Source organism: Achroia grisella, unplaced genomic scaffold (assembly GCF_030625045.1).
Source record: "Achroia grisella isolate CSIRO2021 unplaced genomic scaffold, CSIRO_AGI_Agris_v1 utg900, whole genome shotgun sequence".
Taxonomy (NCBI): domain Eukaryota; kingdom Metazoa; phylum Arthropoda; class Insecta; order Lepidoptera; family Pyralidae; genus Achroia; species Achroia grisella.
The window spans coordinates 5296401-5312710 of record NW_026713059.1 but is presented as its reverse complement, the minus strand read 5'-3'; the positions used below and the strand labels follow the sequence as shown (position 1 = coordinate 5312710).

The 16310-nt window shown below is 31.8% G+C and overlaps 1 protein-coding gene across 2 annotated transcripts in view; it reads right to left on the bottom strand.

Moving 5' to 3' along the window:
• The window catches only part of LOC131853182 (paired box protein Pax-3-B-like), a 42822-nt gene extending 27823 nt beyond the window's left edge, over positions 1-14999 (bottom strand). For both annotated transcript variants that reach the window (XM_059204010.1, XM_059204011.1), the window contains exon 1: positions 14608-14999. In XM_059204010.1, coding sequence (XP_059059993.1) covers positions 14608-14737 — 130 coding nt within the window. In that variant the 5' untranslated portion in view covers positions 14738-14999. The remainder of the gene's footprint in view (positions 1-14607) is intronic.
• Positions 15000-16310: the final 1311 nt, after the last annotated feature.

Genomic DNA, 16310 nt, shown 5'->3' with positions numbered 1-16310 from the left:
TTTGTCTTTAGCAACCAGATATGCTAAGTAGCGATCATAACAATGACTTCATAAAAATGCGTCGTGATACATTCAATTATAAATTAAGCTATTAACTTAATATACCATAATTTGTTTATCAGGTTAAGCATCGAAATTAATGCAAGTGGCATAACTTGTCCATACTTTACACTTTTTATTAGCGAGTCAATAAGGCGATTTCGTCAACGAAAGTATTAACCACTAATAAAAGCAGCCCAAACAAATTAGTATCTTATTATAAGTAACATAAGATATATAACAGTGTATCAATATCAATTTGATCGAACAGTCGGGACTGGATTTCGACGTATAATTCTTGTGTAATCGCTTTAATAATGGGAGGAAAAAAGTGATATTATCTGCCCACGGTCAATAAATTAACACCGTTTAGAGCGAAAATGTAGATTCTTAGTGTCGCTACTATTATAAATAAATTGGAGTCGAACGAGTCAAAGTTTATAAGAGAATATTCGTGTTGGCAAGTGCGTATGTGTGTTTTTATTTGGGTGCGTGAGCAGTGAAGGCTTATTAAAATATTTCAAGTGGAAACTGGAAGGACCACTTAGTGGTGCGCGGGAGTTTCACGCCTGAGCTGATACAACATTAAGTCGACAAGATAGCTTATTTGTGCTGAGCTGAGGATTAGTGGCAATAAATCACTGATTAGAATGTATTGACTGGCGTTGACTCCGGCGCATCGTCGTCTCTTTTATTTATTGACCAACAGTTTTTAAGCTTTATGACTTCATTTTTGACGGTTTGTTAACATTTTATTATTATTATTAATATGAATTGGTAACATAGATTGTTTCATTACCTAGTAAATGTATGTTACTTTTAGTACTTACTTTTACTTACTCCATTAACGTATACCAATATGGAAAATAAGATGATATTGTAAAAGCATAGCTGCTTGTTCTTAAAGTTACAATATGCAATGTTTATGATAAACATTATGATACAATTAATAATAATAACAAAAATAAAATAATAATCAAAAATAACTACAAAAAAGACGGGAACAGATAAAGGCGTATAGCCCGCCTTTATCTGTTTTATTTCAGTAAAAAGCAAACGAATTAACAGGTGATATGTTCTTTATATTGAATATATACTGTTTTCAAACAATTACAATATATTTTAATGTAATAAGTATTATTATTTCCTATTGTAGGTTTAGATTGTAAAATAAATATGGAGGAATTATATTTGTACACCTGCGCGGGCACCATTTAAACATGCAAAGTGATACGAAGGGAGCTCATAACGTTGGGTTCGTCCGAATGTGAAACCGTTTTATGCAAAAAATATTGTTCAGGCCGCGATTCTCGCTGCTATTAATATTACCACTCGGCGGAAAATTACCGTCTTTCGTATGCATTTCAATACGAGATCGAAAGTGTACTCACCGTACCCTTTTATGATTGCATGAAGCTACAACAACAGTACTCGCGAAATGTTTTCAAAATACGCATAAATTAAAGATATCAGGAAGGATAACCACTGTACTTATTTGTGTTTGTATTATAATGAAGACTTTCGTAATTTCAAGTTAAATTGTTCGTGAAATTATCATATCAAAGTTTAATTTGCAATAAAAATTTGCAAATCTTTAAATAGGTACGAGTAATATCACAATGCAACATCAAATAATTATTACATTTGCTCGTTAAGCGGAGTTGTAGTGTATTTTTAGTAATGGAGAATAGATAGATCATTACGTGACATCCCTAGAAACCATATTAGTTTAGTATTAGTAAATAATTGCTCCTGAATTCACATGCTTTATTTCATCGTCATTCTTTCATTCTTCTGTGCTATTCTGTTTTACCAGTGAATGTCATTAACATTGGATCCATACAAGTATAAATACGAAAGTGTATTTATCTCTGTGTATCCGACTCTTTTTTACCTTTTCCTCACTAAACGCCTGAACGGCTAATGAAATTATGATATGAAGATTGATTGTATCTCAAGGAATTTATTGGTTGTTCTATTACTTCGTAAAATTTAAAAATTATAAAGTATTGGGTCTGCATATGTCTACTATCTGATGGACAGCAACTTCAACTCTTTTTTTAGATAAAAAAAATTACATTACATCTCACATCCTTCCAAACTACTTACTAACCACTTTCAAGTTAAATTTAATTAAGATTCGTTTAGGCATTTTATCGTTAAAAGGTAACAAACAAACTGAGGAACTGAAGTTTCGCATTTATAATATCTTAATAAATAGTAGCTGTTGTAAGACTTTTTTAGACAGAATATAGCCTATGTATCTTCTCAGGATACATTATAACTTTACATCGAAATGATTAAAATTTGTTCAACCTTTTAATCGCGTAAAAATAAAAAATAGACAGACAGATACACTTTCTAATTTGTAATATAATTATAAATTAAATACAGCTCAAAGAAATAGTACTTCCCACGGTAACGTAAAAATTGTAAACGTACTAATAATTACTTCGAACCGAATAGAAAAACCTGATCTATGAGTTCAAACTGTCGGTATTTGCTATAAAGCAAAAGATACATGCAGTTAACGCACTCATAAATGTCATCAAGAAATATTGAGAGGAAATATTTTAGTACCAAAATGTAATTGGATGAAAAGAAAGGCAGACGTCATCCTTTAGTAGACGCAAACTCACAAAATAATTATAAAAAGCGCAAAGTCAATATTGTTGAATATGGTATGTTTTTATGGAACAGAAAAATAAGAATAATTCTTAATTTTCTGTTTCATAAAAACATACAAAGCATTAGACAACAGAATAAAATGTTGTCATTTGAAAATTGAGGTTGTACCATATTATTATGTTCGTTCGGTTTTATATATTCATTGATTTACAACGATTTGTACATGTGCATATAAATTGTATATACTCATTTGATACTGCTGTATTTGCTCTACAAACCTGTATTTTTAGTTTTTTTGATAATATTTTTTTTATTATTTTTATGTCTCAGAAATGAACTACCCAAAGGCAAACATCTGCATTTTTTACACCTGCTTTTCTTTGCTTTTCATCAAGGTCAAAAAGCAGCTGAAGCCGCTCGGGGTATATGCAACGTGTATGGTGAAGGTGTTATAGGCGAGCGCACAGCACAAAAATGGTTTTCAAGTTTAAAAACGGCGACTTTGAGCTGGATGACGCTGCGGCCGACCTACAGAATTTGACGAAGAACATTTGCGAGCACATTTGAAGGAAGATGGTCGCCATCAACGCGTGAATTGGCCGAAAAAATAGACTCCAGTGCTATAATTATCTCCCGTCACTTTCAATCACTGGGCTTGGGCAAAAACCTGGAGCTTGGGTGCCTCACGAGCTTACCGACTTCAATAAAGAAAATCGCCTTCAAATTGCTGCTCAACATCTGGCCCGCCATCGAGCTACTCGCGGTCACCGACAGCGTTTTTTGTACCGAATTGTCATGGGTGATGAGAAATGGTGCCTCTATGTGAATATGAAGCAAAGAAAGGAGTAGGTGGCTCTAGGACATATGCCGAAGCCGAGAGTCAAACAGGATCTCCAACCAAAAAAGACCATGATCTGCGTTTGGTGGGACTGGGAAGGCATGGTGCACTTGGAATTGCTGAAAAAGAATGCCACGGTCAACAAGGAGTTCTATATTGCTCAACTACACCGCGTGAATACCCCATGTTGCGCAAATCGTCAAAGCAGCCATCCACAAAGCAGCCATCCATGAGCTCGAATGGGAGGTTCTTCAGTACCCGCCGTACTCTCCGTACGCGCCATCTGATTACCATCTTTTCCGCTCCATGTCAAACCAAATGAGGGGTGTTACCTTCGACAATGACGAGGACCTCAACAACTAGCTCAACCACTTCATTGACACCAGAGCGGGAGATTTTTGGCGAAACGGGTTTAATAAATTGGTCGAGAGGTGGGATGAAGTTGTAAATAGTAACGGGGAATACATAATTGATTAATATATTGTTATAATTACTGTTTTGTTGAAATAAATATCTTCGAAAAAAACCGAACGAACTTATTTTACAACCCAATATTTTGAACCTATATAGTAATTCACTAGTGTTTTAAAACTACCGTATTAATAAAGTTTGCTAAATATTTTTTTATTGCAAAAACGATGTATTAGGTATTTATGTAAGTAAGCGACTATACTATATAGTATACTGATAATTTTTATTATTTAATATTATATCTCATGTTTTCTTGTTAGTTTCATTACTGCATCGCGTGAAAACAGCTGCTTAAATATAGAGGGTAGAGTCAGTTCAATAATATAATCGTTTATATAGAAATATTTAGTACCCAGATACAGCTTGGTGTTTCTGTTTTATGGAAGTCCATATAAAGTAAAGGTCCCATAGATTATTTCTATCTAACTAAGCCTGCGACTTCTTTCCTGCGTCATGGTATTTGGAAAACAATAAATAGTTTATTTTTTTGTTTGATAACATAGTAAACAAAAATTTTAAGTGAATCATACCCTACTACAATAATTTTCTCTCTATAATTACATCTATATATCCTATTATACATATGTATGGATAAGATGAGAAAGTGTGTTATGAAAGGGCAAATAATCCAATACAGCGAGACTTGCTTAATTTTGCATACCTCCAAAACCATAGCATCTATCATCATACTCACATCTAATAAATTTAATGTTATGTCAATTAAGTTACTGATAGAATTGCAAACTTACTCCAAACGTTAATATATTCACTAATATCAAATAAACTATAGCACATCAATATCTTCCAACACGCCTCATCGAAGCAGCGGTCCTAAGATACTGCCACCTATAGATTTATTTTACGTAAATTAAAAATGTTAATTAAATCTATATTTTTTGTTCCAAATAATCGTATTTGGACAAGTGTTATTTTAATGGTAAGGAAAAAACTAAAAAGTCACTTTTTTCAACACTGCCAAATTACATTATAGTCCGTCTAAATTATTCCAATCACTTCTGGCTAAAACATCGGTACTTATGATTTCATATCGACTTTAATCCAGAGTCTATACTAACATTATTAGCACTTAAGTCTGTCTCTCTGTTCTTCTGTTACCTTTTCGAATGGGCACAGATTATCTTTATGCCAACAAATATGTAATCTGAAAGTGGACAAAATAAGCGATAAAAGTTTGCGTATACTATCATGGTTAGTACCATATAATTTTTATATGTATGTATGTATAATAATCTTTCTATTTAATTATGAAAATACTTTTTTCATATTGTCAAGATTATTAAATTTTCTTCTCATTCTTAGTTTTTATTCATATACATATTATTGGTATTATTCCGTGGAAATAAAGCTATCACCAATAATATACATAATGTATTGCTGGTGAAACGTGTTCGTGCATGGTGCACAATAATGGACTTTAAGAAGAAACGTGCTCCAACAGGAATAATAATAATATAATACATTGGATAGTATATTAATTCATAAATATTTTTATGTAAACACTCAATAACTGTATAAAAATATTATTATTTTTATTCCTTCATTGGAAGAATAATAAAAAAAATATTCCAAGAACTATGATTATCCTGAACTGATGACGTATCATCAGTATCATAAGGATAAAGATAGGAAAGGATATCGGAGGACAAGGTTTGAACCCGCATCTTTTATGTACAACCGGGAAATTATTACTGAAAGGTGATTTAGAATATGATTAATGGCTAAAATATAACAAGTATTCAATAGGTAATACTTTTACTGAAACAATTATAATAGTTACATTATAAAACCATATGGCAAACTCATTTTGATATGATGTATAGCAGACATAACTTGATACTTACATGAATATATCAATATAATTAATTTATTTTCTTGCTATTTTCAGAGGTTTAGTACAGATGTACTGCCAAGAAAAGATAAGAATAATATAATTGATTAATTGTGTTATTAGTGCCCGTATTCGTTCATGACAATTTTTCTATATTTGGAATACCATAAGTATTAAGCTTGTCATTTTTAGAATCAATTTAAGTATATTAATAATTGGATAATACACCTAAAATATTTTGCATGTAAGTTTTTATCTGAATACATTATATTTTTGTTTTTGTTTGTTAATACTGAAAGTTCAATAGTCGTAGAAACATTAAAACAAATATTATCGGTAATGATATAATTGTAATAGTTATACGTAAATGTAGTATAGTTGCAAATACATATAGATTTATTTAATCTGTATTAAAAAGTATTAACTGAAATGTTTTTTATTAATTTACTTTACTCATGCATTTAGTTGCATATAAAATATTTGAAAATATTAATATTATGCAGTAGACAGTTATTACTTTTCAACCGGTTGACAAAACGACAAGGTTTTGAATAATCGATATTTTATATATGTACGCTTATTTAAATGAGCTATTTATTTATTTATTATTTCTTTTTAATCTTACTACATCATCATCATTTTTTATTACAAGTTTTCATTGTACTCGATTTGAAGTGGTGGCTTTGAATATAAACAAATAAATACTAAAGTATAATAACAAAGGCTAAAAAAAATATTATTAACTTCAAATCATTTACTGAAACCGATATAACGTAGGTACCTACTGAAAAACATTCTCGATAAAACTGTTCTTTAAATGAAAAAATACGGAGTAAAATCAAACTACGATCTACACAAATACACAGAAAAAGCCTTTTATTCCTGCTGCTTTATTTTATTCTTCATTTTATACTGACCTTATAGACGGTACTAAACATACACATGGACAACTAATAGATGTGACAAAATATAAATATTGTACACACAAAATTCAAAAATAATATCGGGTCGTGTGGATAATACAATCAACATTTATTGTAATAAATAAGCAAAATCACCGGCTACTTTATGTAATTATATTGCTAAGATTCTGTATTCAAATTTATAGTTTCAGGGTTTCACAATTTCAGTTTAAATGTCATGTTTTGTAATTTTAAAAAAAATGTTTCACTCGTCTATATGAGTAATCTCTCAGTTGTTATAATTAAATCAATATAAGAGAGATACTTACATTTCAATTTGCTAAACATAAGAGACCAAGATCTGTGTCTTTCACTTAGAAAAAAAGAATTAATATTACACACAATTAGTCAAGATATCACGTAACGTAGGCACAAAAAGTACAATCCAATTAAATAAAAAACGTTTTCCTTTTTTGTGTTAGTTGAAAAGAGTTGCCCATTTCGTTGACAAGACTAAGCACTGTAAGCACGAATCTAAGCAAAAGCCTGAACAATTATTTCTTTGCAACTACAACTAAAACTATTAAACGAAAAACTTAACCTGATTATTTTTTTATACAGAAGACACAAGCAACAGAGAATCAGTTTTTGCTGTTCAATTCCTTTGCAGTTTATTTGGACATTAAAGACGGTTTTCTATTCATTAAATACGTATAGCATTATAAATAAAAAAGGTTAATTTCTAAATTCGTTTAGTATTTTTTTATAAAAAATAAGAATGGTAGTCTCAGAGGTTATTTATTTATCATACAATTTAATTGGCACTCATTCCGACCAAAGTCAATTGGATGCATGAAATTAAACTAAATTGTGAGGTCATACGAATCAATTTTATTAGTGGAAAAATATTAGGTAATAAAATCCGATTGGTTCTAGATTTTCCCAATTTAATTTCCGGCAGTAACGAGGGATGGCACCATACTCATATATATGGCAAATTTTACCGCGATTGCGTTTTTTTGATATCCTGTTCAACTAGTTACGTACTCTTTGCATATTCAATGAAACAATTAGCAAGATTTAATATATGCACCCGACTCCTCAAAGTATAGAGGAAGTAAGCTTCCATTCAAAAAAGAAATCAAGTAAATCTTACCTACCGCATCGTCCTGTTTTTGTACTATCAAGTGGTAATGAAGTCATGTTGTTACATTATCATATCTGATTCTAGTTTACATGTGTTAGTCTTCTGTCAAACGTAATTTAAAAAACTCAACCGACTTATGGCGCAAAAATCGTTGCAGTTAAATGGTCATTCAAATTGACACACACACGAATGAACATGTCAGTTTGTGGTTCTCGAGCCTGTCAAATTGTTACTTAAAAAATAATTATATGAACAAGAGTCAAATTAATTTATTAAATATTGTAGTAAAAAAATTCTAAACATAATAGCAAAACAGCGTCGACAGTAGCTTAATTCCATCTAACAGGTATAGCGTGTGATGATAGAGTATAAAACAATATGTTGCAACTAATTATCGAGTTGTCCACCTCTTGTGTAGCCTTAGCTCATCTATTTCAGCCAGCCGCAAAACAGTCTCTTTGTATGCTACAGTTTTAGTGTGAGATATGAGCAGTGAAACTCAGGATACAGTGGCACACCATCTTAGGCCTGTGGATGCCAACGCATGAGAGTGCTCAGGATAAAGTATATAGTTTCCAACCAACCTAACAACCCACCGAATGGCAAGCCAGGTGGGTCCTTGCTTATTTGTGAGACATTTCCCTTGCATAAAAAAGAGACCATTAATAAATAAGCGCAAAAGATTAAAAACTTAAGATTTTATTCTCGTAATCATATTATCCCCTTATACCAAATTTTTGTTAATTTAACTAATTTAAGAACAATATAAGTTAAGTTTGAAATATCTAATTATTACTTTAGATATTTAATAAAAAAAAAATACTTCCAGAATTTACCATGACAATAATGAAAGTAATTTGGGTGTAATAGACGTATAAAAAGACATCCTGTTACTCAGCTTAGAACAAGTTTGTCGGTCTGTTTGTATCTATTATTGTATAGAGTTCGGTAAAACACAAAAAAGTGGAATAATGAAATGGAGGTATGCTATTTTCATTCTCCCGCTGCTGCGCATTGGTATTCAACGCTTGCGTCACATGACTCCCATTGAGTGTGAACAAGTGCGTCTTAGTTTATTCATTAACACTGTGTATGAATGTTTTAGCCGACTTTACGGCTCATTAATACATTGTTGCTATTATCTACTAATTAAGGAGCATCGTCTCAGTTTACAAAGCCAGCTGATTATTATGCGTGATCACCATTTAAATGTTAATTAGATTTATTAGCACACCTGATCAAACCTACTTCAATATAAACGTTGACGCGAAACACATAAGTTATACTTTAAGCGCTCAATGAACGTTTGTGAGTCAGAGGACAGACTTATATTATTCTCATAATTCTTTTGCAGTACAAATACATATGTAAGTGGCATAATAAATTATCGTCAGTCTAGGTATTAAATATTTATCGCAATTATTACATTAGTATAATACAATAAAAATACAAAACATAACCAAAAAGAAGGCACATATATATTTGTACCAGCTTGTTTAAAATATTTAAAACTATAAATTAGAATTTTAGTTCATATTTAATAACCATCCACTTCATTTAGGTGTTTAACTGTATTTACAATGTATTTTTGTATTGTACTTTGGAATTATATTATATATATAAATACATTTAATGCAATAAAAAAGCATGGAATACCTCAAGTTTATGTTCCTCACAACTTGTAATGTGATACCCATGGCGCTTCATATGCTATTCCTGGGGACTAAACCTCCGCCGCGGCCTGTAATATTCTGTTATACCAGTACTTTAAAATTCGAACCAAGCTAGTTAGGCAGACAGTTTTGCGGGAGAAATTTGTGAAAAACATTTGACATTGTAGAAAGTTTACCTCAGTAGATATTTAATTGATAAATTTTAATGTAAACATTACTACTATTTCGATAATTTTATACATTCTTTTTAGGACTTTTTGCAGACGTATTATCTAAGTCAAGTTAGGTAAAGAGTAAATATTTTGTTAGTGGATTCCAAAGAATGTATAATATAATACAGTAAAATTACATGGTATCTCCCACAACTGAAGAATTTGAAAACCAGATATAACTGATTCTGCTGACCCGCACAACTTAGTCAGTAAAAAGTTATAAAAATGGGAAAAGTTATTACTTTTTCCTCTTTTTTCATTCATTGATTCTCCACCCCTTTGACCATAACACAATTTTATTAAACCTAGCCTTCCATGATAAATGGGCTATGCAATACTTAAAAAGTATTTTATAATTCGAACTAGTAGTTCCTGAGATTAGCACCGTAGTATACAAACAATCTTATATATTTAGTATATATTCGTCAGCCGGTTCATACATAATTAGTAACTATTTCTCTTCTATTTCTAGGAGGCAATGCCGTTTCAATGACAGTGATGCAACGACGCAACGTACGCAACTGCATTTGTTGATGAAATGACATTTGCAATAACTGCTACGTATTACGAGTATGTGTCGTCTAAAATATTTATCTTCTAAAATTGTCAGCAATTCAAAATAAGTACGCAACTGATGAATACAGTAATTTTGCGTTAAGAACTATGTGTATATCGCAGCACTACTTGTGTTCAATACATACACAATAAGGCTGTTTATAGGTGATTTTGTTACAAATACAATTAAACGTTAGAAATCTGCTATATAATTTTAATACAAGCATAGAATACCTAAGATACTATATAAGATAAGATACTACATAAATACTTTTTCTGTGGTATAGAATATTCAATCAAAAGGAATAAAGATTCGATGCAAAAGTCAATTTATTCAAAAACTAGATGCGATTTCTATAAAGTAAATAAGAGTATTTTACTTTTAACTCACTAGAGTAGTTTAAGTAAAAATAGCATATAAATCATGCATCTCTTTCACAGTTTTACCACTACTAAACTCTCTAACTGGACTAGTCGACAATAATCTAATTCTTTCTGTCCAATTGTTTAATATCTTTAATCAAAACGTTTCAAATGCTTTATCATTAAATTGTCTGGTGAATATTGAGCAACCATTGCCGGAAACGCTACCGAACAATCTATAGGCCGATCTACCGATTAATTAGTTCGATCGGCAATACAATGCTGACAATGTCGCGTGATACCCGCTCTTTTCGCTCACTCATTCAGGCAGCTGTTTGCCGAACCAGCTATGACAAATGATAGCTCCTTAGTGGGTCCTTACTATTTTTAAAACAGATAGTTATCAATTGTACGACATTGAGTGGCGCACTAAAAATACTAAATTTCTAGCTTTTCATAAGAGCTTGAAATTTCTTAGTTCTTCCTTATAATAATTATACTAGAATAGACAATTTTTAAATAATTTTGTAAATAAGTATAAGACTCTTTGTATGTAAGCTTTTCATGATTAAATCGCTAAATTGATTTTTTTAATAAAACGTGAAGACACATCTTTACGTCTATTTTTATATAGGCTATTTTTACGGGAAAAAAAAAACAGTCGAATGTGTTAGTTGTCTAATTGTCCATATAACCATATAAATTTATCATGCATATTATATATACCTAGATAGACTTTATAACTTTATAATGCCATTGCCTGAGGGTTACCATAGACTTAAAAAATACGCGTTATAACTTTCCGACACTTGCATAGTCATACTCGTGTAAATACTGGTACTTGCTCGACTTCGTTGTAACAACAACACGCACGACGGTGTCACGAAACTGTCGCATAATGTTCGGAATGCTACCTTTACTCATCTAGTACTTGACTATAATAGTGATACAAGTTCCACTCCATAAACGTACGTATCATATTATACCATAATGGGCCAAACAAGTGCAAAAACAAATGACAATAGGTCGACTGTTTCATTCAACTGCGTTCGATCCAAAATAACATAAATTATCAATTAAACACAATACAATTTTATAGTCTCGATACACGCGCGAAGTAACTTTATATGGCTTACATAAGTAGCATTATTTTCTCTTTTTACTATTATGTTCGTTAACATATTTAGGGTACTTTTGATTTTTTTAATGTAAACCAAGGCAAAGCTTGTGAAAAAAAAGTCCACGTGATTGTACTGCAACCGTTAACTACATAAACAGTACCATATAACTTCCGTTACACATAATAGGTTGCCCTAACAACGAGATGGGGCCTGCCCTATCACCGTCATCTACAGGACGAGTCAACGCCGCCGGAGTTGCGGTAAAATGCTAACGTGACCTCGCGACTCCGGCAATAGAGCTAGTAGGTACACCGCGTGGATTTTTAATGGGTAAGAATTCCACATATCCCCTTGTCTTCTAAAGAATTTTCTGTTATATTGTAAAAATATTCACTAGAATCTATCCATTGCTCCATAGGTACTCCACTCCAATATAAATCGCTCATTTTACATTTTCAAGTATAGGCCTGACCTATTAACACCATACATACATTTTTGAGGTCGTCAGCCCGTTCTGTGTTCGAGAGGAGGGATCTCTATTCGAGAACCTTTCTTCCCTATCACATTACTTATTATCTTATGGCATATAAACTTGCATGCCTATTATTTTTAGAACATGTAATGCTATACAATTATCATTGCAAATTATAACTTCATTAAAATCAATATCTATCCAAAAATTAACTTCCCAGATAGTACCTTCTCGTAATATGTTTTGTTATTTACTACAGAAATGTGGGTATATTCAGAAATGAAATTTTCTATATGTACTATTAGGCACTATACTGGCTGGGCGGCTTGGTAAACCTATTTACTTACATAAAATAGTGAAATTGTTATATTTTTATCAAATACCCTAATAATTGATAGGCGCAGGTTCGATTTATCGCACGGTACAAACACTTGTATTAATGAGTATGATTGTTTTTATCGATCTGGGTTTTTCTAGTACATATCTTACCTATATATTTACAAAACAAATTAAATCAATTGTCTAGTACCCATAACACAAGCTCCGTTTAGCTTGGGACTAGACGTCGCTAAGTGATCCTGAGATATTATTTCTATTATAATTGCCTACGAAATTCAATTATGGGTAATGGATAGTGGTATGATATAAATTTAAAATAATTGCGCGAACATTTTCAGCAAAATGTAAATTAGTTAATTTTCACATCACATCACTCATAAATAAATAATGAAATTTATTATATTACAAATCGTTTATCCGTATGATTTTTTAAATATTTTCTTTCACAGAACAAGAACTATTTAACTAAATAGTTTCCTACACAACCCTTCTGAATGTGCTTACATATTAGTTACATTCGATTATTTATTTTTATATATATTTAGAACAAATACATTAAGTATTTGATATAAGTATATTTGAAATAGATGTATATAATAATATTATCATATACATCTATTTCAAATAGATTTATACGTATTATATATTATATCAGAAAGTTCACGTTTCCCATAATTAACACAAGAATATTATATATTTTATATCGGGCTTTGGCTTCGCATGGGTATTTCAATTAATTTACCCAAAATCCTTAATTATTTACGGACCTTAACCTTTCTTAGGTGGATGGATGAAAAACGTGTGAAAATGCATTCTATAATTTTTGATACAAAAACTTGTAAATACCTAATTTTTAACTTTATCTGCGTCCTGTTTCCACCGTTTTTGCTACATTCATCATTGCAGTTCCGCTCCTATTGGGCGTAGCGTTTTGTTATATAGCCTACAGCCTTCCTCGATAGAGATAGTAGGTACAGAGAATACTCCCTACAACCTCACAAACTTGACCTCTATAATATTAGTACATACATATAAATATATTTTTTTATAAAACATACAATACATTAAGGTTCATACGTTCATAAAATCGCTATAATGTATAAAATAGTTAAGTAAAGTGTTCAAATTATCAATTAAAAAAATATTATATGATAATATGTCTGAACATATTACGCCGACCTCAGATAAATGGGCTCAGGTAGAAGTAGAAGACGACGATGAGAATATGTATGGCAGGTAGGTTATATTCTATCAATATTATTGTCTAATTTATTTTTACAGCATTTCATATTTATCAATAATATTATCCCAGGTATATGGATGCTTTAAATAATAATAACTGTATTTTAATATAATAATTTAATATTTTTATTACTGCACTTTGAATAAGTAATGTAACTAAGTAAGTACAAGTATATAATACATGAAATATCAGATAATAATAGAAGTATTTATAATTATTATATATAAGGGAAGTAATACCATTTTTTACATGAAAGTAAAAGTTAGAATATGTATGTAAATTTAGGCACTACTTCGCAACGTTTTATACCTAAGTTTAGTGAACCTACCCTATGTAGGGCTGAAAATATTATTTAAATTTATCTAACAAAGCACGTAACAATATGTATGTATATAACTAGTGTACACAGAGCACAACCTTTGTCAATACTTAGTAGTATCTATGTATTTAATCTATCTGTATTATAACCGTTAGATATATAACCTATAAATAATATCGATAAGGAATTATGATTAATTTCAGGTAAATAAAAATTATACCTATATTTTATAGCAAACGTTGGCGGATAATAATCTAACATAGACAGTGTTACTAAACTAAGTACCTATATACTAAGTACCTTTATAGGAATCTAACAAGAATTCACTATATGGTATAATAATAATAATAATTATTTGTTTGGTAGAAAATCATTGCAAAATTAACTTTGGGGTAGGTATTCATTTATTTTATAACCACAATGAGTAAGTACTTACCATTAGGTGATAAATTAAGTGTTTGTCCGATGGCTGCGGCCGCAGGGGGGGCCGGTTCCATCTTCCAGGGTGCGCAGCACGAGGCAGGGGAGAATTCAGGCGTGGGGCCACTGCCCGCCGATATCAACATGGTCGGGCCACCGTCCGCTTGCGAACTTCCCGGAACGTGAGCATACGGCACCAACCAAGAGTTCACTCAGTTACTGTCCACGTTTAAATTACACGGATCTCTAGATCGTTGCACCTGTAATTGTTCTATATGTTTAATTCATTAGCCAGATAAAAAGCACCTATAAGACGGATAACACTCCGCCCGCACGCGTTCGCTTGAAGCTCAACCAGAACACTGAAGAGCGCGCTTGTCGTGCCGGCGCGCCCACTCGCGCGCCTACTCCCATTTGCACGCCTCGGAAAAAATCTCCGCTACCAAACAATAACAAAAAACTACCTCCACTGTATAGAGCTTCCAAGAACCTCTCACTCTAACGTTCTTAATTCGATTTCTGAACGCGTCAAAATTACGGCAGCGCTCGATTCGATTGCAGCCTTCCGTCCCATTCTCTGACTTGAAATTTCTAACACATTCCTAAATATCTAACATAATCCTTATTCCTTGGTCATAAAGTCTCGTTTGCCATTTCATTGAAAATACCTTTACGATCTTGTCATTATAAACAGGAATGAAACTACTCCTACTCGCACTCGTTCGGTTCGGCCTGAGCTTGAATCGCATGAAAGGGACAGGTGCTCTACCGACTGGTAGAATTACGGTAGTGAGCACAGGTGATCTTTTACCATTTCTTTACAACGGAGGTGTTAATATATACCTCTCTCTTTTTCTCCAATATGAAATCGATAACAATTTAAGAGATGACAGCTGTCGTTGACTAACTTCTTAATTAAGTAGTGTTAGTAACGCTTAGTATCCGGCTATAATAGTTACTCTATTGAACACATTCTTTTAATTGACTTGAAGAGTAAACTCATTATCGGATAGGTACTTAAATATTGCTCATTCTGAAGTCTTTATTTTTCAGGTTGTCAATTGTAATTATTCATGGATACTCTGGGAAAAAAGCAGATGGTTCTAAAACTAGTTCAATAATATAAAATTAAGAAGTGTGCGATATTTTTGTTTATTTATCATTTTTACTCAATTTGCTACCGAAATGAGTGTGAAGTAACGCTGTTATATTATGTTACTGTTTATCTTTTACTTGAAAATAAAATCCTAAACTTTCCTGTAATATATATCTATGGCAAATACATAATATATACATATACGAGTATACAACTGGACTATCTACGAACTAATGGTATTCCATTAAGTACAAGAAAATTATTGGAAATGAAAGAAAACATGAACGGCAACATATGGTTCCACATTGAACGAAATAATCAGTGGAAATTAAATCCGAATTAGTCAATAATTACATATGGCAAAGAGGTTTGTAAATTGCTACAGCAAAAAGCCACATAAATGGACATCTTTTGATCACGTACTATTAAGGTGTATGTATCACGGCGAGTTTTTATTTATAATTGCAGTTGAAACAGAATTACCGGAAGGTTCCGCCGATATCCAACTGGCGTTAAATGCAACTAGTTCCACAACTCTTTTGATCGGTAAAACTTTGTTGTGCTACTCTTTAATTTATAGCAATCCCAATCGACATTGCGGTTTTTCTTTTGAAAACTGTGTA